This window comes from Schistocerca americana, chromosome 1 (genome assembly GCF_021461395.2).
Source record: "Schistocerca americana isolate TAMUIC-IGC-003095 chromosome 1, iqSchAmer2.1, whole genome shotgun sequence".
NCBI lineage: Eukaryota > Metazoa > Arthropoda > Insecta > Orthoptera > Acrididae > Schistocerca > Schistocerca americana.
Window position 1 is genome coordinate 596168583 of NC_060119.1, and position 17163 is coordinate 596185745.

Below are 17163 nucleotides of genomic sequence, written 5' to 3' on the forward strand. Positions count from 1 at the left end.
CACACACATCATAATCAGTCTCACCATGTATTCAGGGTACTTTTGCAAAATGTGCTTAAAGACAATAGAATAGGTCTACAGATTGCCTGAGATATTGATGATCTATATTTACTTAACAGCATTTTGCAAGCTGAATAGCAATTTCCTTGCAACAGTTTTCATGTAATTTTCCTGAGAATCTCAATAGCACTTTCATATCAAGTAAAACAACCAGCTACTTCTTCAGAAATATTTTTGTAAAGTTGCTCAATATCTTCAAGTCCGAGATAGTGAAGATCAAACACTCAAGGGAGGCCACACACATCTACCAACAGGCATATCCCATCCATGCAGTTGATTTTGCTAATACGTATGTTTCACTTCACAGTTAATTGCTATATATTTAATCAATGTGACAGAACTCAAGAAGTTTATCACTATTGTAATGTGATATGGACATATAATCCAAAGACCATTCAAAACTGAGGGTTGCTCAGTGAGCATAACAGAGGTAAATATTGAACATTAATAGGTTGGACAGAAAAACCAATAAATGGATCAGGAAACAAACTGGAGTGAAAACTGTGATTATGACTATAATGAAAATTAATAGGTGGCAGGTGAGGAATTTAGTCAATTGAATAGATGAGACGCAGTGGCTAGCACACAGGACTCGCATTCAGGAGGACGACGGTTCAATCCCGCGTCCAGCCATCCTGATTTAGGTTTTCCGTGATTTCCCTAAATCGCTCCAGGCAAATGCTGGGATGGTTCCTTTGAAAGGGCATGGCCGACTTCTTTCCCTAATCTGATGAGACCGATGACCTAGCTGTCTGATCTCTCTCCCCCCCCCCCCCCCCAAAAAAAAAAAAAAAAAAAAAAAAAAAAAAAAAAAACAACCCAACCCAATAGATGGGCCAAGAAAGTTCATAGCTAATTTCCACAACATGAGGAAAGACTGACACTGGACATTATAAATTATAAAACATTCCTGGAGCAAAGTGGATGTGTATAACAGAAATCTTGAATGCTTGGAGAAGTCAACAGGAGGCCTTTATCCAGCAGTGGATGTCAGATAATCACCTCACATTATCCATTTGTAAGGTGAGCTACCATCTGCTGTACCAAATGGAAACTTTGTGTGGGTTTCTCAGCTACAATACTTTGCTATAAACTATATTGTTGCCAGTGAATAAGGATTGTGTCATTCTGGCATGATATATCATCATATAACCGAGAAGATGAATGATCCTATCACACTTCTTTGGACCATCTCTTGACTAAGTTTAGCCTCTTTTAAAACCCGCAACACCCAGTTCAGTATAGAACAGTGCAGAACTTGTTAGTAGTAACTGGATGGAGTAGTTAATTCTTGCTAGCAAAGTTATGTTATTTAGTACTTATGCTTATGTAAAACATTTGTCATCAGGAAGCAGAAGTTTAGCTTTCAGTTCATCAAGCTAAAAAATGTGGTGCACTGCTGCATGTATGACAATATTGTGTGTCATAACTTTGAGATTGAGATGAAGTTTTAGCTTTCAGAGCAAATAACTGGACAGGATGAAGAAAGAAAGGGAAATGTCAAGAAAGATGAAGCTGACTGTAGAAAGATGAAGTTGCCATAACCACATATCAGAATGTACTGGAATGAAGTTATTCGTTCTGAAAGCTAAAGGTAGCATTGTGTTCTTTGTATCATTATGTCCTGCAGTTTTGGAAAATTGAATTATTTCATGTGCCAGTTTTATTTATATTGAACATCAGATGTTACAGATATTACAATAACAAAATTGTAGGAGTTAAACCACCAAGAAAAACACTCCACCATATCTGCCTCTTGTTCCCTGCCCACCTTGTATTTACGCTTTGTACCTACAGCAGTCCACTAAAATTAGGTTTTGTACTGAATATCTAAAATGAGAGATATTGGATAATGTACTCACTGGTGCAATTATGTCACCACCTGTCTATGCATTACAAAGTTCATCTAACAGCATTCATATATAGATTTCATGAAGATAATTGTACATGATAGGAATTACACTGATTCGAAAAATATCTAAGTTTTCTTCCAAAGTTCGATATCTGTGGAGACCTGAAAACCTGCCTCATTCATTGTGAATTTAAATTGTCTGGAGCCTTAACAGTATGCAGTTAGTTGTGGAAGTACATCATCACTATATTCCTTCTGCAGTATTTGTAAAGATGGCGAAAGATAAAAACTACACACTGATCACAACAAACTGTCCCTATTTAGAATGCAAGCATAGTTTACTCATCACATTTTGTTTTGACCCTCCACCTGATGCTTCGTTAGATATTGTTGGCTGTTTACTACCAAGCTCATTTGATCATTCTTTCAAAGAAATGTTACTCTCTGCAGTTCATGTGTTGCACAGGAGGTAAAACTGATAAATTCATACTATTTATTGAAAATGTTGGAGAAGATAGATTGCCACTTTCCATAAAAAGGTGATGTCATGTTGCAGACAGGCTCTATTAAAAGACACTCACACATAGCTTTTGGCCACAGCCTTCGTCAGTGCAAATGACACACACATACACGCGCACACACATGCACAAAAGCAAGCACACCTCACGCATGTACGAGCACAACTCCAGCATCTCGGCCCAGAATGCAACATCATGTGGGATGCAAGTAGCGATCTGAAGGGGGGTGGGGAAGCAGAAGGGATAGTAGTGTGCAGTTGGGGAGAGAGACAAACATTGCCTGGAGGAGTGTGCAGGGACTAGACTGCCAACAGGTGCAGTGTCAAGAAGTTGTGTGGCAGGGAGGTGGGGAAAAAAGGAACAAAAAAGTAGAGGACTGGGGAAAGATGGACAGATGCATTAGCAGGGGATGCAAATATACAGGGTGGAAGATGAGAATGGGGAGGGGATAATAGGACAGAGGGGGGCGGAAACTGCTGGATAGAGGGTGTGGGGACAGTCCCTCTGTCCTATTATCTCCTCCCCGTTCTCATCTCCCAACTTGTTTATTTGCAGTCCTCCGCTAGCGCATCCACTGATCTTTCCTCGGTCCTCTCCTTTTTCTGCTCTCCCCCCCCCCCCCCCCCCCTCCCCTCCCTGCCTCACAACTTCCTGACACTGCGCCTGTTGGCAGTCTAGTCCTTGCACGCTCCACCAGACAATGTTTGTCTCTCTCCCCACCCCTACATTACTATGTCTTCTCCTTCTCCACCCCCTCCAGATTGCTGCTTGCATCCCACATGATGTTGCATTTCAAACCGAAATGCTGGAGTTGGTGGTCGTGCGTACCTGAGCTGTGCTTGCTTTTTCTTGTGTGTGTGTTCCTATGGCTGATAGTACACTCGCTACAGGCAACAGTTTTTTAAAGACAGAAGCAGGCTGTGTTGCCCCATGGTATCTTGTTTCACAGTTGTCATCCTGTTCCTTCACCAATACACACATCAAAAAAAGTTTTTCATCACCCCGCTTCCCAGAACTCCTGAAGACAGACATTGACTGAGGATATTGTATCACAGACACAGTCCCTTTGACTGTTCAGAGATGTCACTAAACTCGCCCAAAGATGTAAACAACCATGCTTGAGCAGCGCCTATTATACAGAGGGGGTCCGACAGCTGATCAGTTTCAGTCATTCCACCAAGGAGGAGATACATGGCTCATGTTGTCTGTAGTTCAACCATGCCTAGACAGTCAATATCATGGTTTGATTGTGTCCGCATTGTTACTTTATGCCAGGAAGGGCTCTCAACAAGTATTGAGGAGTCTAAGAGTGAACCAAAGCAATGTTGTTTGGACATGGAGGAGATACAGAGAGACAGGAACTGTTGACGACATGCCTTGCTCAGGCCACCCAAGGGCTACTATTGCAGTGGGTGACGGCTACCTATGGATTATGGCTTGGAGGAAACCTGACAGCAATGCCACCGTGTTGAATAATGCTTTTTGTGCAGCCATAGGACTTCGTGTTACAACTCAAACTGTGCGCAGTAGGCTGCATGATGGACAACTTCACTCCCGATATCCATGGTGAGGTCCATCTTTGCAACCAGGACACCATGCAGCACAGTACAGATGGGCCCAACAACATGCCAAATGGACTGCTCAGGATTGGCATCGCATTCTCTTCACCTATGAGTGTTGCATATGCCTTCAACTAGACAATCGTCGGAGACGTGTTTCGAGGCAACCTGGTCAGGCTGAAGGCCTTAGACACACCGTCCACCAAATGCAGCAAGGTGGAGGTTTCCTGATGTTTTGGGGTGTCATTATGTTGGGCCACCATATGCTACTGGTGTTCATAGAAAGCGCCGTAATGGCTGACAATACGTAAATGCCATCCTCTGACTGATATTGCAGCCATATCAGCAGCATATTGGTGAAGCATTCATCTTGATACGTGACCCACCAACCACTCTGAGGGATCTACCGAATCGCCGTTGAGGAGTGGGACAATCTGGAACAACAGTGCCTTGATGAACTTGTGGATAGTATGCCACGACAAATACAGGTATGCATCAATGCAAGAGGACTTGCTACTGGCTATTAGAGGTATCGATGTTTACAGCAATCTGGACCACCACCTCCGAATGTCTCACTGTATGGTGGTACAACATGCAATATGTGGTGTTTCATGAGCAATAAAAAGGGCAGAAATGATGTTTATGTTGATCTCTATTCCAATTTTCTGTACAGGTTCTGGAACTCTCGGAACCCAGGTGATGCAAAACTGTTTTTATGTGTGTATTAGCTGTTGAGATTTAACATCAAATCATCTATGATTTATTTGTTTATGGTTTTTGGTTCAGGTCTTTAAATTATTTATTACTAATCCAAAACTTTTAATTGATTTATTATTGGATATCTATATTTGTACAGATCATAACATGATTTTTCCTCAGCCAAAACTTTATGTTTGTGGAAAAATCCAAATCACATTTTACACAAATTTCCCCTCATAAGTCAACCAGCGAAGGTAGTTTGGCTTGGTTTTACAAAAGAAGGCAATTTACACAATCTCCAATAGATCTGTAAGTAATTAACCTCTGTAGCATTCAAACCAACAGGGCGAATGACCTTGTTTCTATATAGAATGTATTGCAAGACTAAGTAAACTTTCTGCAAAGGCTTAAACTGCAAAAATGAATAATTAAGTGAGCTTGATTGCAAAGCAGGAGAAGAAAAAAGACAAGAAAGAAAACGAGAATATAAAGAAAGCAAATAGAGAAAAAGTAATACTTGTGCATAAATCAAACAATGGAAAATCCAGGATGGAATGTAACAGATTATGAAAAAGAAAGTTGCTACTCACCATATAGCGGAGATGCTGAGTTGCAGATACGTACAACAAAAAGATTGTCACAAATAAAGCTTTCAGCCAGTAAGGCCTTCGTCAGAACTAGACCCCCCCCCCCCCCCCCCCCCCCCCCACACACACACACACACACAACTGCAGTTCAGACAACTGAAACCTTACTGGCCAAAAGCTTTATTTGTGACAGGCCTTTTGTTGTGCCTACCTGCAACTCAATATCTCTGCTATATGGTGAATAGCAACATTCCTTTTTGTAGCAGTACATCTGTGGTAATAGTATAAATTGTGAAACTGTTTTCTTATTTTTTTGTAGGGAATTATGTAATCCTGTATGAGATCTCATCATAAGCCTTCATTTCATTTTTACCTGTAAGCTGAAGATGTTTCCTGTTTCAGAAATTTGTAAGTTCTACACTATTGCAATATTGGTTTTTGGGGTTAAATTCACCACTGATCTGCATCATGTGTGTCATGCCCCAGCACCCCCGCAAAAAAAGACTACGTCAAAAGTTTTAAAAACATATATTGTTGGAAAGATTATGGAAATTATGAGCATAAGTTACTTATACTACTGCTCCATCCAATAATTCTTTTGTGTGTGTAAATCATCATGATGAAAATCGAAACTAACAACGTTTTTAGCATTTCCATGTGCTCCGCAACTGTTTGAAAAGATATAAGTGAAAGTGTGGTATATTTAAAATTAATGATGTCATAATAATATTGTTGTCTCAAGACTGTATAACTAACTACATTACAATTATTGTTTGGGTATATGTTTCAACATATTTGAATTTGCACATTCTATAAGAAAGAGGCTAAAAATAGCTTTCTAATAAAGGTCCAACATAGTTGCAATGGATGGGGCAGCCAAGTCAAGTGCACATTTACATTCCTAGTCTGCAAAAGCTGAAATACAGGAAACTGCAGAGGTTGTTGGTATAGCTTGGATTTTAGCATAGGATGGATGATAGCATAACTTTGATGCATCATGGACTACTTACAGAGCATTTTTATAAACATCTAGATTCCATCTGGATACAGTTACAAATTTGTGGAGTAACTTTAAAGAATTTATCAATAATGGGGCAGCAGATGTTCAGGAAACTGAGCTATTAAGTGTTTATTGCTCAATGAGCATGTTTTCTTTTGAATTTTTTAGCTAGGGATAATTTCTATTTCTTTTCCAAAAATGTTCATAAAATATCCTTCATTCATTTTATGAAGTAGTATTAGTTTGTTTTCTATATTGTGCACTGTGTTTCTCTTGTATGAACTGAGCTGCAAAAGTGGAGTTATTTCATAAGTTCATTCTTTCTAGTTCCATGTGTTCTTTGTAGTGTGTTTTAAAGTTTCTTCTTGCTTGTCCAATGTAGCTGGCTGTGCAATCAGAATAGTCAATTTTATGTATGCCACTGTTATGGTATAAGTTTTGTATTATATTAATATCATGCATAAAAAGACTTAATAGTGAAGTTGAGATTTATATGTAATGTTTTTTTGAGAAGTTTAGTAAGTTTATATGAGACTTGACCATAGAAAGGAAACAATATAAATTGATTTTTATGTAGCAACTTGTTTTAAGTTAGTTGATTCCTTTTTGATTTTGCTTACTATTATGCCCATAAGAAATATTTATTTTTAATTTTTTTTTAATTTTGGAAATGGTAGAAACAGATTAATTATGGAGTAACCTTCAGAATGTAGAAAAATATGATTCAATATCTATGAGGGATGCAGATCAGAACATTATCAGAATGTTGTTATGTTCCACAAAAACATGATTCCGTGAATCCTTCAATTTTTCTCCAAGACTTGATTGTCGATCATCTGACTTAACATGTAGTGGCTATATTGTGAACATCTTCACTGCTAGTCTTTAGACAACCCATATTTTGAGGAAAGTATCTTATCACTGGTGTCACAATTTCTTTTTTAATATTTCTACTCTTGCTATCAAAAACACACACTCAGTTAACAATCATGGTTAACACTTAACAATTAGACAGACTTGGTGGCCAGTATACTTACCATCAGGAGTAAATGTCATACTGCCAACTGACACCAAATACGTAGATACACTATCGTAGCTCTTGTAACTGATAATTCCTTCCTCAACAGTGAGAGAGGAATAGATTGGGGCAAAGTTGAAAAACAAAGACAGGTCATTCAGACCCCAAGATCAGAAGATCTGCTTAGTGTTGTCACATACAACTTTCATATTTTGTGGGAAGAAAAAACATGTTACACTGAAATCAGGGAGGCTCTTGTAACATAAACTTTGTTTAACCTCAGGAGCCTTTCTCCTAAAAATAGTGAATGTATATCCAATGGTAGATACTTGTACTTAAATCAAAAGTTTACTTTTTTGAAAGATGATTATGTTTTTTTTTTTTATTTTATTTTTCCTCTTATCTCTCTTGTAATCATTACAGGTTATGGGTTCCACACAGCTGAAAGAACAGTTAATGGTAAGTAGCGATTGTAACTTCCTTGCATTGGATGTAATCATTTTTGGATTATGTGGTGAACATTTTGAATTTCAATTTTGTTACATAAAATTGTACATATGAAACTAAAACTATGAAGAAAATTCTTAAAAATTATTGTCAATTCTAAATTAGGTTACAACAAATTCTTGGTTGTTCTGAGGAACGATGTTGGTTTTTGGCAATGAACAACAAGTAGACAAAGAGTTGGCAATGTTTATGTAATGAAATGTGGCAATAAGCTTTTTAATGTCTCACAGTCTTCGACTGTTTTCTGCACATTTCAAATTTGGAACATTAAATTGTTACAGGTCCATTCTTGCAAGCACTTGAAGATCTTGCAAACTGTCAAGTCTGTTTAGTGTTAATGGGAGTTGCTTTCTGTGCCCAAATTGGTTTCTTAAAATTTATGGGAATCCAAATGAGTGTTTATGTGACTTTGTTTTACCTGTTTTACTGTTTTTCTTATTGTTTGATAATTTTGTGCACATTAGCAAGGTTGTTTTCCTTAATATATTGCTTAAAAATACAGAAGGAATATATTTCCATTTTTATTGACATGTTTATACCTAACTAAGATTCAGTTATTTAAATAAGTGACAAATCTATTAAACATTGAACTTTGCAAAGAATTAACACTTGTCGGCTGGAGTCTGTCTTACCAAATATATTATTCTAGCTAAAAAATATGACTGCTGAAAATTATGTTATTTAAAAAATGAGCATTAAAAATAATAAAATATGAACATTAAAAATAATGAAATTCAAGTTTCATAACAGTTTCAAGAGTGGTGGTTTTGTTGCTATAATTTCATAAAATATACAATAATGGAACGAAATTTGTTTCCTATACGCAGAACTTAGTACCTTGCGAAGAAACCCCTGAAGCAGAAGGTGTGCCCTTGCTATTTTCCAATCCTTGAAATGATTTACCCAGCATTTATGTACTGTTAGTGCAAAGGAATCCAATCAATCAGAAAAATATACTTCACAAATGAAGAGCTTTTGTTTGCTGTTGTAAGTGACCCAAAATCTTTTAGCAAGCTCTCGTATACTTCCCATTATCTAGTATGGAATATCTTCAGTCAAATGGGTATTTTAGTCAGGGTTATTGCTTTAAAAATTCTCTATCACGTTGTGCCGCATTTGTATGTGGTCATCGAGATGAATGGAGATTTAAGAAAGACCGATATTTAGGTTTTTCTGTTTTTCATCTTCCAACATTATTCAGAGGTTTAAAACAAGTAACCATTACCCACTGTGCGCAGCTCCCTGTCATACCATTAAAATGTGTAATGGACATCTACTCTGCAGGTCACACTAAAGTTCCTAGCAGAGGGTTCTTTGGGCCATCTTCAAACTATTTCGCCGTTCCACTCTCTAACAGTGTATGGAAAAAATGAACACTAAAATCTTTTTTGTATGAGCTCTGATTTCTCTTATTTCATTACAGTGATCATTCCTCTGTGTGTAGGTTAGTAACAAAAAATATTTTTGCATTCAGAGGAACAAGTTGGTGATTGAAATTTCGTGAAAAGATCCCTGTGCAACAAACGATGACTTTGTTTTAATGATTGCCTCTCTAATTTGCTTGTCATATCCATGACACTCTCTCTCCTATTTCATGAATACAAAACAGGTTTTCCTTCTATGGACTTTTCTGATGTAAGGTCCCCATACCAGGCAAGCAGAGGATGGATAAGGGTAGTGTAGGCAATAGTGGATTTGTTACAGCTTTTGTGTCTTCTGCCAATAAAATTCAGTCTTTAGTTTGCCTTCCCCACAACATTATCTATGTGACTGTTCCAATTTAATTTGTTTGTAATTGTAATTACTAGGTATTTGGTTGAATTGACACTCTTCAGATTTGTGTGATTTATTGTGTAACAAAAAATTAATGGATTTCTTTTCGTATTCATGTGGATGACTTCACACTTCTCCTTATTCAGAGACAACTGCTACTTTTCGCAACATACAGAGAAGTGTCCAAGTCATTTTGCAATTGGTTTGATCTCCTGACGCCTGCGTTAGATGGTACATTATGGCATCATCTGAAAAAAATCTAAGAAGGCTTCTCAGATTATCTCCTAAACCATATGTGTAAATTGTAATGTAACTGGATAGATAAAAACACCTATCCACTAAGCAGTGGCAGGAGAACACTCTTATAAAAAGGTATTAGAGTTTGCTAGATTTCTGAGCTAGTGGCTCAAAGGGCTGGCGAGGTTTAGGAAAACGGGTAGAATTCGGAAAAGTCACCCAGAACCCAGGTTCAGGAGAGACTTATTGGATGGGATGAGAAGGAAAGTAAGTCTCCCCTGACCATGAATTCTGGGTGACTTTTCCAAACTCTACCCCTTTTCCTAAACTTCAACATTTCATTTCCTTCACCCCTCTTCTTTCCCCTTCAGCCCTTCTGCCTGAAGAAAGAGCCTAAGGCTTGCATATTTAATACCTTTTATATGTGTGTTCTCCTGCCAAGTGGTGAGTAGATTTTTTTTTTTTTTTTGTTATTTACAGCTACATTATATTTTCAAAAATTTATTGTTTTTGTTGATGTATATGCCGGTAGATTAGGAACAGCAGAGGACATATAACACTTCCTTGGGAAATGCCAGATGTCACTTCTGTTTTACCCTATGATTTTCCGTCAGTTACTACATACCTTACTGAGAGGAAAACACGAGTCCAGTCCCCCAACTGAAATGGTACTCCATAAACACACAATTTGATTAGAAGTCTCTTGTGAGGAATGATGTCAAAAGACTTACGGAAATGTAGAAATAGTGGAATCAATCTGAGATCCCCTGTTGATAGCAGTTGTTGCATCATGTGAATAAAGAGACAGTTGAATCTGTGTTAACAGTGTGTCAATGGCCATTTGCTCTCATAATGTTCAAACACAGTATATGTTCCAAAATTCTATCACAAATCAACATCAGTGAAATAAGTCTGTAATTCATCGGATTACCCCTATTTCCTTTCCTGAGTATTGGTGTAACCTGTGCAACTTTTCATACATATATATATATATATATATATATATATATATATATATATATATATATATATATATTTTTTTTTTTTTTTTTTTTTTTTTTTTTTTTTTTTTTTTTTTTTTTTCCATCGAGTGAGTGGTTGTATGCAGCAGCTGGGAAAGGGGCTGTAGTATCATCGTAGTCTGAAAGAAACACAATTGGCATACACTCTGAACTAGAAGAGTTCTCTTTATTAAGGAACTTCACTACATCAGTGATATCTACTCCTAAATTACTATGTTGACAGCTGTTCTTGATTTGGATTCTACAATATTTACTTTGTCTTCTTTGGTGAAGAAATTTCAGAAAACCATGTTCTGTATCTCCACTTTAGTGGCACTGTCATTGGTAACATTATCATTGGTATCACACATTGAAGGTATTAATTGTCTTCCCACTGCTGTACTTTGCATATGACCAGAATCTCTTTTGACTTTATGCCATATTTCGAGACAGAGTTTCATTGTAAACAAAATGTTCATGTGGCTAGGTCCTCCCGTCGGGTAGACCACTGTGGTGACTTGTGTGTAGATGAGGATGAAACAATGATGGAGTGACACAACACCCAGACCCCACCCTGAGAAAATCTCCAACCCAGCTGGGAATCGAATCTGGCCCCCTCGCGTGGAATTCTGCTGCCCTAATCATTCAGCTATTGAGGAGCACAGTTTCATTGTGGAAATTATGAAAAGCTTGTAGCACTGAAGTTTGCACTAGATTTTGAGCTTCAATAAAACATTGCCAATATTGGAAATTTTGTGTTGCTTTTAACTTAACGTGCTTCAATGCCTCGGTGACAATGTTTTGACCTGTTTTTTGTACTGTGGGGGATCAGTACCATCTTTTATTAATTTATTGGGTATTAATCTCTCAATTGTCACTGATACTACTTCTTTGAATCTAAGCCACATTTGGTCTGCACTTACATAGGTAGTTGGGAAGGAAAGAAAACTGTCTCTGAAGAAGGCACCAAACAAATTTTTTAAATAGATATATTTTGCTTTCATTTTTAGTGGATTTTGATGCTTTGGTAGTCTGTCTCGCTACAATAACCCTGTGGTCACTAATCCCTGTATCCGTCATGATGCTTACTATTTGGTCAGTATTATTTGGTGCTAAGAGGTCAAGTATTTTTTACGTTCATTTTCACTTCGATTTGTCTCCTGATTCATTTGCTGAAAATATTTTTTGAGAAAGCAGGTAGTAAGATATCAGACAGTGTTTTATACCTGCCACCAGCTTTGAATGTGTAGTTTTGCCAATGCCACCAGCTTTGAATGTGGTTTTTCACCAACATGACAAGCGTAGATTGAAGCCACTGCCAACTATAATTGTGTGAATCGAGTACCTATTTTAGATGATACTCAAGTTCTCATTGAATCTTCTGGCAAATCTATCATCTGGATCAGGGAGTCAGAAAAAGCAACCAACTTTTAATTTATTTTGGTTGTCACTTATAACCTGTACCCGCATGGACTCACAGGAACTATGTATCTCAATTTTGTTACATGATAAAATACTTCTAATAACAACAAACATGCCCACCATCAACTGTGTTTCATGAATCCTTTCTGGACACCATTACGTACCCTGCGAAAATTTCAGCTGAACTTATCACTGGCTTTAGCCAGCCTTTGGTACCTGTAACTATCTGTATGTCAGTGCTTTCTGTTAGCTAATACAGCTGTGGTTCTTTCCCAGCACAGCTGTGACAATTCACGACTACAATACTGATTGTCCCTAGCTCTACTCTCTTCCTGTGTTTGTCATGCTCCCTTTTTGAGACTGAAGCCCTTTCTGTACTTTCCTGAGACCCTTTGGCCTAAAAATCTACTCAGTCCATTCCACTCAGACTCGACTACCCATGTAGCTACCTTGTGTGTATGGTGGTGTCCTAACCTATTTAACATGGAATCCGAAATCCCGCCACCCTATGGCACAAGTCAACAAACCTGCAACCTACATAGTCGCAGAACTGTCTGAACCTCTGATTCAGATGTTCCACTCGGCTCTGTACCAAGGGTCCTCGATTAGTTCTGTCGACAATGCTGCAGATGGTGAGCTCAGCCTTCATCTCGCAAGCAAGACCGGCAATCCTTACCTCTTCAGCTAGCCACCTGAATCCAGTAAGAATCTCTTCCGATCCAAAGTGATACACATTGTTAGTACTGACACGAGCCACCACCTGCAGTTGGCTACACCCTATGCTCATCGTGTGAGGTTTTTTTTAATAAACTTGTTGTAGCTGCAAGGAATCTGTAGTGGTATCTTGGCAATAAAAATGACAAGGACAAATTACTAAGTCCAAGACATGAAATTAACTAGGTATTTATTCAAACTGTATAAGATACTAAGCCTCTCCTCCAACCTGAAATGCCTTCACGAATGAATGGCAAGCCAAAAATGTAAAGACAGTGAAGTCATCCACTTTTCCCCAGCATGAAGTAAAGTTACAGGCCATCTATTAAGACATAAAGGACTCCTGAACACAATCGTAGAGGGATATGTCGAGGGAAAAAGACCAAGAGGAAGACCACGACTGAGGTACATGAATCAAATTGTGAAAGATGTGGGATGTAACACCTATAAAGAAATGAAGAGAAAAGCTGAAAGTCGCACAGAATGGAGACAAGCTGCCATTGTAGCTGTTGCAAACCAATCCTTGGATTTACCACTACAGAAGAAGAAGAAGAAGAAGAAGAAGAAGTAAAAACTCTCTGTCTATGTGCCCCTGACAAACAGAGCTAGCAATGAAACGCCTAGGTCCCCAATGGCTTTGCTGCTGACAACATAGTGCCCATCCAACTCTGCCCCGCAGCTCCAACTGCTGCTTCTCTGCCAAATGGCTGGTTTGAACTTTCCCGACTGACTCAGCTGTTGTTCTCAAGGCTTCTGTCCCCTGAATATTGACCTCCTCCTCCTCCTCCTCCTCTTCCTCCTCCAGCCTCTTCTGCCTGGCATTACCCTAAGGTGCGTGGAAGAAGAGAGATGCTCAGATTTTTGTTGTTGGCTGATGAGGTAATGTTAATACTTTGATATTGTACAGAGATCGAATTGCCACTCCAAAAGTTGGCAAAGCAAGTCAATACCACAGGCATTAGCAAGGGCCCATTGCAATTTGCAACAAAGGATGGGAGGCACCCCTGAAGACTGTGGGTCCCCTCTCAGCACAGCAGCACCCTGAAGCTTAGTCAGTATAGTGTTAAGCTAGCAGGTACTCTGCTCAGCTCGAGACCAAGCTACAGTAGTCAACATTATCGTCTAAGACCAATGCGATAGCTAAAGTTTCTAATGGAATTGTTGGACATTGTACCTGAAGAGAACAGTTTGTTAATTAGTGCATCAGTTGATGCTTTGCAAGTCCATGACAGCTGTAAATTATCAAGTACTCTTGTGATAAAGAAGAGTGTCAAGGTTAAATAAATCTTTTATTCATTTATGTAATAAAGCGAATAAATATTTCATGTGTTCTCATTTGATGAGCCATCTCTGAGAGCAGTCATAAGACTCAACAGTTGTGGCCAGCTGAAAATAGTTTCGCTTGGTCGCAACAAATACCAATCTACCTATATTGGCCACATTATGGAGTCCCCTTTATGACCTGTTGTTCCTTCTCTTCCCTCATCTTAAGTTTTCTATTGCATGTAGAATGCTGGCTCAGTTTCTTTAACTATACTACACTCATCATGCTCTATCAGCTCTTGTAAATCAACAGCTGGTCACCCTATACAAGACATATGTGGGCCTACTAATCACTCCACTGTTTGACAGTCATTTTAGTACATCTTTCTTATGGTGACTGACTACAGGCCCTGCTTCCTCGGGCTCTGGCAACAATTCACTACACCACCTAAGCCCAGTATCTAACTTTTTGGTAACATTATGTCTAGTGATTTCAAGACTGCACTTTTATCAGTTAGGGTGACACTGATTCAAATAAAATGGTAGATGATTAACATAGAGCAAGAACAGTAATGGGCTCATGATTGAATCCTACAGAAGTCCACATTTTCCCTACTCTCTCTCTTCTTAGGCACGTACTGTGGCATCCGTCTTTGTATAATAACATGTAAAAGATCTCAGCTTCCTATATTTTTAACCATTTGAAGTTTTATTATACACTCAGTGAGAGCTGCCTCAGTAGAGCAGCCCCCTGAAATCCATATTTTGATGAACTAAATATTCTATTACTAGAGAGACAGGTGGCAGTTCTCATGTACAGTACTTCTCAAAAAAAATTTTGGAAAATCGTGTGAGCAGTGAGTCTGGCCAGTAGTCATTGAGATCTGTAGAGTCACCTTTACCATAGAGATGCCTAAAAATGTTGTATTTTAATCTGTCTAAAAAATTACCCTAAATTAATGGTGTATTACATGTTTCACTAAGTACATTACGTATTGTAGGGCCAAAATTTTTTTAATTTAGTATTGGACACATCATTAACTCCATAAAACTCTTCACTCATAATGGTCATAATTATTATATTGCATATCAGAATATGTGAAACTATTTTTTGCTCAATTTTTCTTTCTTTTTCAGTGCACTATTTTACTTTATCTTTTATAAGTAACTGGACAGATAAATAAATCTTCTCACTAAGTGACAGCAGGGAACACACATATAAAAAGGTATTACAGTTTGCAATATTTCAGAGCCAGTGGCTCCTTCTTCTGCCAGGAGAAGGAGCCACCAGCTCTGAAAGCTTGCAGACTGTAATGCCTTTATAAGTGTGTCCTCCTGCCACTGCTTAAGGTGAGTAGATTTTTGTATGTATTCAATTACTTGTATTTTCAAAAACTGATTATTTTTGTTACTTTATCTTCTGGAACTCTTGAACCAATTTCCTCCTCTGTTTGTAAATATCTGTTACACATCAACTGTCTTTTACATTTCTTCCGTTCTCTTTGAAAGGAATAGCCTTCAATGGCTTCTTTCCCTGAATGTTTTAACAATACTCCATGATGATTTTATTTATTGTCTAATCTGTCAGTTTTTGAGGTTTTTAATTTTTATAACATGTTACACATTTTTATAATATGAAAGTACTTCTGGGTTCTTATTTGTTCAGGCTATTTTATAGATGTCCCTCTTCCATTTTGAAATACTCTGCTACTTGTAGTCATAAAACATCTCTTTGGAGACTCCCTAGTTATTTAGTTATTTTTTGGAAAAAAAAATCATAAGTGGATACAAAGTTATTAAGAACCATGTCGAATTTAGAGTTGGGATTAGGCTAAATGTAAATTTTATGAAGTCAGCAATTTTTAGCTTACTCTAAAGTCTTCCATTGTTTTGTCATTAATGTATCTCATTGTTTTCTTTGAGTAGTTCTGACCTGTATACACGGTGTATTTATATATTGTGACTAACTGAGCAATGTCATCTGACAACCCATTTACCACAAGATAGGCATCTGCTTGTTTACCTTATGCTTGCTATATGAATACATAGTTGACCAGGTTACTAGCATCTTCAGCAACTCGCGTAAGGGAATTTATGACTGATACTATATTGTAAATGGCCTATAACATCTCTAGATCATTGTTCCTGTCAGATTCCTTTAAAAGAGCTTTATAGAAAAACCACCAATCAATAATATCTTCCTTTTGTCTTTCAGATACTACAGTTAAGTCTTCAAAACTCTCCCCAGCTACCCAGTAGTGACCTGTAACAACATCAAGAATTATGCTGTATTAGTTCAAAAGTGCATGCTTCTAGATCCCGATATATACACAATTTATGATTTCGAAATTTTTGAATTTATATTCAGTATTTGGTCTATTGTCATGTTATTCGACGGACTTGTTTTCCAGTAGATTAAGTTGTAATGGACTGATATTTTCCATGTTGTATGTCTTAAGGCTGTGATACATTTTCAGATGTGGTGTCCACCAACTCCACCACAAGATGAAAATGATGTTTATATAGATCACTCTCTTGGTTTTCTGTATGAACAAACAATAATGTCTGAATCTCAGCTACCTGCAGTTTATGTAAAGAAGGACTTCAAGCGATATAGACTGGACATTTCTCCTGGATCAGACAGAGATGGTATGTTTGTAACCTTTTTGTTTGTAATTACAGCTATTAAATAGAAGTCTGCTCTGTTTATCACGAATGTGTACTTGTCCCCCCCCTCCCAGGAGTCACATCCAGTTTTCCAATAGTATATTGTATTTGCATACAGTGTTCCTTATTTTGTGTCATTTGCCTGGTGAAAAGAGCAGATATATTATTTTATGGGAAGGAAAGTCGCTACTCACCATGTAACGGAGATGCTGAGTTGCAGATAGGCACTCTCAATTAAAGCTCGATAACATATGCTGTAATCCATTTCCTCTTGTTTTTGGGTTTA

The 17163-nt window shown here is 37.8% G+C and overlaps 1 protein-coding gene across 3 annotated transcripts in view; it reads left to right on the forward strand.

The window, feature by feature from the left end:
• Positions 1-17163, forward strand: part of LOC124606851 (helicase domino) — a 402945-nt gene that overhangs the window by 228882 nt on the left and 156900 nt on the right. For all 3 annotated transcript variants that reach the window (XM_047138941.1, XM_047138934.1, XM_047138951.1), the window contains 2 exons: positions 7717-7752; positions 16688-16859. In XM_047138941.1, the coding sequence (XP_046994897.1) occupies positions 7717-7752; positions 16688-16859 (208 nt within the window). The remainder of the gene's footprint in view (positions 1-7716; positions 7753-16687; positions 16860-17163) is intronic.